The sequence below is a fragment of the Alosa pseudoharengus genome, unplaced genomic scaffold, assembly GCF_046254945.1.
Source record: "Alosa pseudoharengus isolate Yale_2024_CS ecotype anadromous, Long Island Sound unplaced genomic scaffold, YU_APseudo_1.1 YU_APseudo_1.1_scf_16, whole genome shotgun sequence".
Classification (NCBI taxonomy): Eukaryota; Metazoa; Chordata; class Actinopteri; order Clupeiformes; family Clupeidae; genus Alosa; species Alosa pseudoharengus.
This window is the reverse complement of record NW_027468630.1, coordinates 27,427,751-27,436,861: the sequence shown is the minus strand read 5'-3', so window position 1 is coordinate 27,436,861 and position 9,111 is coordinate 27,427,751. Positions and strand designations below refer to the sequence as shown.

Genomic DNA, 9,111 nt, shown 5'->3' with positions numbered 1-9,111 from the left:
GCACGCGACGGCCCCAGCTCTCTCGGCGTTGCAGCTCTGTTCCGCCGCGGTGGCTGGGCGCCTGCCCCCCCCCCCCCCCCCCCTTATCTCGCGCGTCGTCCACACACACCGCATTCTCCACAGGCCGCTCCCGACTGTCGTGACCCAGGCCGCATTCTTGCTTTTTTTCCTTCTCCCTCTTGGACCTTGCCTCTACAGCATACACACACACTCACTCTCCCAAACACACATGCAGATGTGTGCTTCCTCTGAGGTGATAAGAAACATCAATAAGCACCAATACCAGTTTCAGAATCACTAGTCACCTCCTCAGCTGTGTACAACATTGCTATTTGCAGTCCTGGTGGCATCACAAACACACAGAAATTGAACAGAAGACAGACTCTTTACTTCCCTCAGAACTCCTGTGCCAGTGACTAACCCTCACTCAGCCCCTGAACACACTCGCAAATCTCCTCCTAAAGACCAAAACTTCACCATACAAAGGTGCCATACCTACTCTATGTTCTCTAAGTAAGGAGCCAATGAACTCAGCTGACACAAATATAGCTGTAAAATCCAAAGCTTTGGGAGTCCTTTTCAAGAAGAACTTTTGAGAGATCTCCCTGAGGAGCAAAACTGAGCACCGCTTTATGGTTTGAGATTTGTGTGTGTGTGTGTGCGGTGGAGCAGAGGCAGATCCACTCCAGGGTCTGTGGCTATCAGTGTTTTAGAGTGTTCTTGCCTGTGGTGAGCAGGCGTCAGTACTGCATGCTGCACTGCTGAGCTCACTCACCCAGGAGGACGCGGCTTTCACCGAGCACACCATGCCACGCCACACCGCTCACAACACACACACAACACACCACGGCCTGCCTCACTGGCTCTTCTCTTAATAAGTGTGGATCTATATATATATTTGCCAGTGTGTGAGAGTGTGAGTGTGTGTGTGAGTGAGTGTGTGGTTCCAGTCAGGCTTCGCATCTGTCTCTCATGTTTTCTCTCCTGCGGCAAGAGAACGACTCGGGGCTCATGTGTGCGTGTGTGTGAGGGAGAGAGTGTGTGTGTGTGTGTGTGTGTGTGCTGCGCGTGTGTGGCGGGGGTGTTGGATTAGCATCACATGGTCTGGTCCGGCAGTCCAGACACATGACCCCCTTCACCACAGGAGAGCATAAAGCCCACTTGAAAGACGACAGAAAAAGAGGGAGAGAGAGAGAGGGAGAGAGAAAGACAGAGAGGGGACTCAGAAAGAGACAGAGGGAAGAAGGGGAGGGGAGGGTAAGAAAGGGAAAAAAAAGGGGATAAAAGGAGGGAAAAAAGAGGGAGCAAACGTACGTCCGGTTTCTCAGACGCTGTGGAATGCCATCAGCCAGCTCCCCAAACACACGGAAACACTGCTGAGCGTTTCCCCGGAGACCTGCTCACACTCCTTCTTCCCCTCTCTCTCTCATCCCTCTTTCCATCCCTCACCATCTTTAGGTCTCTCTCTCTCTTTTGCTCTGTCCCCCCTTTCTCTGTCTTTCTTTCCCACTCTTTCAGCCTCTCATTCCTGCATGTCTTTGTGTGGCGCTATGTGCCAGGCCTTCCCTCGCTCCTTCTTCCCTGCTTTTTCAGCCTCCTCCAGGTGCTCTCTCTTCTTCTCTCCCCCTCCACCTCTCTCCTTCTCCTCCTCTCACCTCCAAAGAAACTAGCTTTTCTCTCAGGCCTTTGGGGTTCCTGCAGTGAAGCAACTGCTACCCACAGTGCCTCAGGAATCACTCCTTCTCTCTCTCTCTCTCACACACACACACTTGCAGCTGTGGAAATGACATGAATAATTAATATGGAGAGAGGTGCGGGAGCTCTGAATGGACTCCCCCTGGACATCGAACACCTTACCTATAAAACACTAACACGCACACACACACACACACACAATTACTTGTAAAATATGAACACCTATGAGGGTTTCCTTATGCTCTCTGTACTTGGCCTAAAAATCTCACACTTAAAAATTAGCTCAGTTGACAAGATAGCCTACACATTTATTAGGATACTCGAGTGTGCTAACCATTAATATCAAAATGGCTATAGTCTAACTGTGTATCAGTGAACATTAAAACACTGAATCAGTAAAAACCTGACACAGTTAAGAACCAAGCTTTGGTTAGTTAAGGTGTCAATGTAGGTGAAATCACACACACAGACACACACACATAATAGAGAGGAGATCTGACAGAGGCAAGATCACAACTGCCATCTAGTGGATGCAAGAGGAATATCTTGGATTCTGATACAGGGAGTCTACTCCCCGCATTACTTTACAATAAAAGACAAAACAGGACCTTGAAAACAGGAAAAGGCCTCATTGAATAAGTTGGAATGGTTCATCCTAAATGTGATTGTTTTTAGAATGGTTCACACCAACAGTGGAGCTGCTGGACAGAGAAAGCCAAAGCAACTAGAGACAAAAGTTTATTACAGACACTCTTCCCTGGATACAGGACAACATAGATCACCATTCAGTGTTTCCCATACATTGAGTTATTTGTGGCGGCCTACCACAATATCAACATTGACCACCACATAATGATTTCCTGATTGTACTAAATTGTGCTAAATCTGGTTAGAATCATAACCACACTGCACTAATTTGTTAAAAACTGTTGCATTCAAGTTAATTTTGCAAACCTACCACCACAAATAGAATTCAATTCTGTGGGAAACACTGCCATTACAGTGACAATGCACACATAGAATGTAGCAGAGGAAAGGACTTGATCACGTGCCTTCGAAATGCAGCTGTGAGAGTATAACCCGGAAGTAGATGACCTGGAACTAAGTAGATGACTCTTCATCAGATCCGGCCTTCATCAGGTTCAGGTCTTCAGCTGGCTGAAAGCCCAGTCCCCTGGCAACCGTCACATCGGGTCACTTCAGCTCCTTGGGGGACCCTCATGGTCATATGGGTGAGTGGGTGGTCGAGTTTGATGAGAATTGCATTTATGTGTGTTGTTCTTGTATTCAGTGTAAGTGTGTGTGTGTGTGTGTGTGTAAGTGTCCGTGTGTGTGTGAAAGAGTGTGTGTCAGTGTGAGTGTGAATGTGCGCATAATTGACCTACTGTAGGATGTAACCGTCCATGCACATCTGGGGAAATATGACCATATTTGAGTGTAAGATGTGACTGATCTAAACTGTATTTGATCCCTGCCGTTTCGGAGCTGGTGTATGTTATGTGTGTTATTCATAGTGCTGTGGCTGTTTCTGATCCATGTGCTTTAAGAGTTGACTCTGATTTATTTGTTGATATATTTGTCTGAGTGTGTCACTTAATGTGCGTGTTTAAGAAAGGTAAAGAGAGACTATTTCTTTGTGTGTGTGTGTGTGTGTGTGTGTGTGTGTGTGTGTGTGTGTGTGTGTGTGTGTGTGTGTGCACTGAAGCATCTCATCTCTGTCTCAGCACTGGACCCTTATTCTGCTTGTCTACACATATGGACGCCGTGGTCATCCCACATATGAAAGTCCCACTTACATAATAAGGCAATAATGTCTTTGGCTATGGAATCTGAGGTGCGTTTCAAGCAAATGCACAGATTATTTCTAATTCATTTATCTGATATTGGCCAAGGAAAAGCAGCTGTCACACACACACACACACACACACACACACACACACACACACACACACACACACACTAACAATTCTGTAGCACTAGCGGGCGAGTTAGGCGTCCTTCTTCTTGATGATCAGAGGGCCCACATTATCACCAGTCTCTTCATTGTGTTTGGTGTGTGAGCCATCACAATAGGGAAACTGCAGAGAAAAATACACACACACACACACACACACACACACACACACACACGCACAAACAACAACAAACATATCAGAATCATATCAGCACTATTATGGCATATGACATATTTACCATGAAGAAGCCGATTAACAATCGATCTTGTGTGTGTTCATAGGAAACTTACTCACACTTACAGTCAGAGACACAACACACTTCTGAAATACTCCACACAAATGAACACAGTGTACCTCACAGATACATGTACATACACACACACACACACACACACACACACACACATACACACACACACACACACACAGAGTCAACTCTATACAACACCCTGTACCTAAATATAACTTTGTGGATGACTAATCACCACATTAAGTAAAGCACACTTCAGTACCTCCTCAAAGGCATTAGCTATCAAACCCATTACACAGTGAAACACCACTGATGCTCAACTAGTCTGGGCTCTTTGTCCATGGTCACAAGTTCTGTTATTACAACTGGGCTTAAACAATGCAGTGTTTCCTGAAACCATAAACTGGTCCATAAAATAAAACCATGAATAAGGAACAGAATAATAATAATAATAATAATAATAATAATAATAATAATAATAATAATATGTTTATTGTAGGCTATTGACTTTGTAATGTAGGCTAATGTTTCAATATTGTTGTGAGTCCCTTTGGATAAAAGCATCTGCCAGGTTACATAAACATAATCATAAACATAAAAGCCATAGTTTTAAGAGAACAATAACATAAAGCTAACAGACAGAACTAATGAAACTATACTGTGGCTCGTTTTTGAAAGGCATTTTTATTTTGTGTTTGTGTTAGTTTGCGTATTTTATGGATTGTACTGTTGCATACCCTTTAACCTTATTATAGATGAACTGTCAGTTTAACAGCCCTTGATTGATTACATTGATCTAGTGCATAAACCTAACCTCAATCCAGATTTTATGCAATTTCACGTCAATAGGCTATCATTACTTTTTGTTACACGTGGTTAACTGTGCAATTACACTGGCTTTGAGATGTTCAAATGTGGCTTAATTACAAGCTGCCCGCCTCAGTGTTTGGAAACGGGAATTTCAAACACTCTAAGCTGCTGTACAGTGTATGGAAATCGTGTAAATTCCCTGCACTTCACTATGGACAAGTCAGTGAATAACATTTATTCTTCCATTGTGAGTTAATATTCAATAAATACTATCAAAAAAACATACAGTATGTTGAAGTCATAGTGTCTTCATGACAAGGTTTTCTAAATTGACATTTAAATGTCTATGGCTGACATAGTTTGACAAGTGCATTTACACACGTGTGGCTCACAGCATGCATGGGTCTGAATTCCAAATCTAAATCACAAAACTAAGGTCTGAGTGTAGCCAACAGTATAGGTCTATTTTCTTGTCCTAGACTGAAAGAAAACTTCAATGAAAATTTCTACTGAAAACAGCTAGGACTTGGCTTAATCCATGAATGAGAAACTAGTGTAGGCTACAAATGGCAATCTGTGTTTGTTGCTTGTGTGCGTGTGTGTGTGTGTGTGTGTGTGCTTTGCGTATGTGGATACCTTCTTAGATCTCCAGCAGCGGCAGTAGACCGCTTTGGAGCCGATGTCCTCCATGTCGAAGCTATGCACCACCTTGGGGCTGTCCTTGTTCAGGGTCAGATTCACCTTCCCCTTGGAGCAACTGCTGCTCCCACTAAAGTACCTGCTGACCAGGTAGGTACCCACCACTGCGGCCACTGCAACAGGAACGATGGTGGTCAGCTGTTCTGCAAATGCACACACAGAGGCTCTTCTATTAGCCTTTTATGAGCACACTGAATTACCCGTGTGTGGAATGCTCTAAATAAACTAACTTGACTTGACTTTTATATTCTACCCTGATCTTTTACTTTAGGATGTCTACACCAGTAGTTCTCTCTGATACCGAGGCACACTGGTGTAGCCTACCGTTACATGTAGGTGCACCATGGAATTTTGAGGAACCCAGTGTGTTTTTATACAGGCTCATGAAATATGCGTTTTTAAAGGCATAAATGACACAGCTTCTTAATTAAATAACTCAGTCACCATCATGTGAGCATATCCCTATCGCTGTGGTCTCAGCTTGGTTGGATCTCTGGTGTGCTTTAGCCCCAAAAAGGTTGAGAACCTCTGATCTACACCACCGAAGACAATGATAGACTTGTGTTTTTCTTTCACATCAATAAGGCACCAGTCACCGTTGTAAGAAAGTCAATATAATTTATGAACAGTCTATGTCCATTAGTAGGCTGTTAAGAGGGTTCTGTGTGTGGAATGCAATCTAATCTTTGCAGCACAGCCACAGCCTAATCTGAGATGGTATGTTGATAGGCCTAAGTAACATGCAACTGGGTCAGCCGGAACTCCTCCAACAGCCAATGGACCTATGTCCATTTCACGCATCACGATTTTAACCAAAGGTGATATTTCCAGAACTGCATTTCCAGAGACACTCTTGTTGACTCTGTCTAGCACGGCCTCAGATGACCTTTGTGTATGAAACCGGATACAGGGATTCTACACACTATCCATACCCTCCACACGGGTTCGCTGCTGTGCACTGGATAATGCTACAGCCCGTGTGTGAAACACGCGTCTCCCTCATCTTATTCTGCAGTTTAAGGTTAAACGAAAATGTTATGTGCCATTTCAAGACAGGAATATCCGGAATACTCCGTCTGACGGTAAAAAATCGTGCGAGAGCTATCCCATGCGCCGTCCACAAGAAATCCGGGTTACCGCTGATCTGGGTTAACGCGAGTAACTCATCCTATAGCGTAACCATGGCGACAAGGGTCTAGTCAGGTGCGTTACACGAGTTTCCTAAAACGCGCGGTCTCTCTTTTGGCACAGTAGCCTTTCCCTGTGGTCAGGCCGCGGATTTTGTCTATATCGCCTCCAGCCACTCCCGGAGCTTTAGGGCTTAAGAATCACGCAGATGTATGGCAGCTATAGGCCCTGGCTACTATGTGAAGGAATAGTATGCAGCACCGTCTGTAACTCAATTACAGACATCAGTGTTTTGTTGCAGCGAGACAAAGTTTTCAACACCACTCACACCTTCGCTCTTGTTGGCGCCATTCTCCATAGGTCATGTTAGGCTATGTAGTGGAAAGTGGAACCATAGTTTAGAGAATATATCGGACATAAGGGGTAATTATGCTATTGTTGAAGTGCACAAGGGCCACCGCAGGTCAACAAACTGACTTCTGTTTATTCCGCCCAGATGCGTCAGGGTCACCAAATAGTTGATCATTCATGGCTGCCCTCTGGAAAATATAATCAGTCACCCGAACAGTAGGCTACTTAACTTAATAGCAAGCAGGGTAATTTAAACAGTTAGAAATCCCTACCTTTAGAAACTCTGAATCCTGAGGTGCCCGCAGGTGAGGGTAGGGTAGGGAGAGGCGGAAAAGGCGGCGATGCCATCCTGTTTTGCTTTACAATACAATGAGAAATTTGTTCACAACAAGGTCAGTAAACGACAGGTCTGAACCTTGTCCTTATCCAGCTTGTGGTGACGGGACCTGACTCAGCAGCGTCACAGGCGAACTGACCAATAGGGACAAAAGCTTGGACGGATCGCGTTGCGCGCATATCAGAGCGCATTGTGCCTTGAAGGGACTTGGAGTAGTTCAAATAAAGTCCGAAGTGATTATCCAACCAACCACTGAAAACACGAAGTAGCCTTTTACCCTCTGAGCCAGTGGTTCATGTAGGCTAAAATTTGAATTTGCCTCTCAACCGGTGTACCGATAGCATGACGAGCCAGACCCACAGCCCGGGCAGCTGCCGCTAGGGTGCGTCGAGATTTCTAGGCTAGTGCAGTGTTTCTCAAACTTTTTCAGACCAAGGACCACTTAATCAATAAAAAAAACTCACGGACCACCTAGCTAAAAAAAGAGTAGACCTACTTAAATAGTTACTTACACAATAGGCTTATTCACTGAGCCACATTGCTTATTTTCTTTGCACCTTGCTTATTGTGTCAGAGGATTCATGATTTAAACTGGCATAACTTACATAGGCAGCGTTGCAGAACTGTTTGGATTTACATACAAGTTGGTTCAATATGGCAAACAACTCATCTATATTATATTTTACCACGTCTGCTTGCGGACCACCAGTGGTCCCCGGACCACACTTTGAGAAACACTGGGCTAGTGTACCGAGAGATGTGCAGTGGAATTGTGAGGAACCCAATGCGTTTTCATACAGGCTCATGCAATTGGCGTAATGTATACTTTTAAATGTATCAATGATCTCGCTTCCTAATATAAACGGTTTAAGGTAGTCCTAAAGTGCATCCATGACCGCGCTTCTTCATTTTAACGGTTTGTAGGTAGGCCTAGTCATAAAGTGGCCTGATGATCTATCACGCAGCTCAATCAATATCGCGAGCATCGCTGTAGTCTCAGCACATGAACACTAGATAAAATGAGCATAAGAATCACCTGTTGGACTATAATAATGTAAGACATAGACCACTTTATAATTAGTAACCATAAATTGGTTTGCCTTAGCCCCAAATAGATTGAGAACCTCTGCTCTATGCGATGCGAAATTAAATTATCATGTTACGCTTGAGAACAGTACCAGACAATTAAGTGCACATTTAAACAGACGAACTGGCAACAAGCAACGGCATAGTAAAAGCAGGAGCTCAGAGCTCACTTAGTCGTTAGGCAAGAGCAATGCCAAACGTGGCTGAGATTAACAGTAACCTTATTGCACCTCATACTTTCCTACCAAAATTCAGTGAAGTGTCCCACAACTGTCTTTGTTTTGATACGTTTTCATTTTTTGTGACACCAAACAGTGCCACCTCCTGTCCAATCACAGGTTTTCAAGTGGACAAATGAATAATAATAATAATAAAACTTTCATATCATGAATGACTAAAACCAACACTAATTTTCACATTCAAGGGCAATTAAATATTTACACAATGGGATAGTATGACATTTAAGGAGCAAAATATGACCCTTATTTCCCAAAACAATCCTTTAATTGAACCCTTTCTGCAACAAGATTCTCAATTTCACATTTAAAGGCTGCATCAGCGATGGCGGGGTAACGTCACTTCTGATGACGTTCAGAGAGCTCGCTACTCCCTCCCGTACAACTGAAACTCTCCTGAACGCGCATCTCGTTGGTCATTGGTTCTAACACTTTTTTTTTTTTGCCTTTGAGTGGTTGGCAACACTTGTTGTTAGCAATTAGCTTAGCAATTGTTTTTGTGTGCCTACAGAGACACGTTTTTTTTGACGGCCTGCTTATGGGGAAGGCAGCTAGCGGATCATT

At 44.0% G+C, this 9,111-nt stretch overlaps 1 protein-coding gene across 2 annotated transcripts; it reads right to left on the bottom strand.

The window, feature by feature from the left end:
• Window positions 1-2,420: 2,420 nt before the first annotated feature.
• Window positions 2,421-7,310, bottom strand: LOC143125826 (CDGSH iron-sulfur domain-containing protein 1). Of its 2 annotated transcripts, none has more exons than XM_076287583.1 (3): window positions 7,161-7,310; window positions 5,347-5,552; window positions 2,421-3,773 (listed from the first exon to the last, which is right to left on the bottom strand). In XM_076287583.1, exons 1-3 carry the CDS (start codon window positions 7,234-7,236, stop codon window positions 3,684-3,686), a joined length of 372 nt encoding a protein of 123 aa, XP_076143698.1. In that variant the 5' UTR covers window positions 7,237-7,310; the 3' UTR covers window positions 2,421-3,683. The 2 variants fall into 2 exon arrangements, with proteins under 2 accessions (XP_076143698.1, XP_076143699.1); XM_076287584.1 differs by having other exon boundaries at window positions 5,347-5,522.
• Window positions 7,311-9,111: the final 1,801 nt, after the last annotated feature.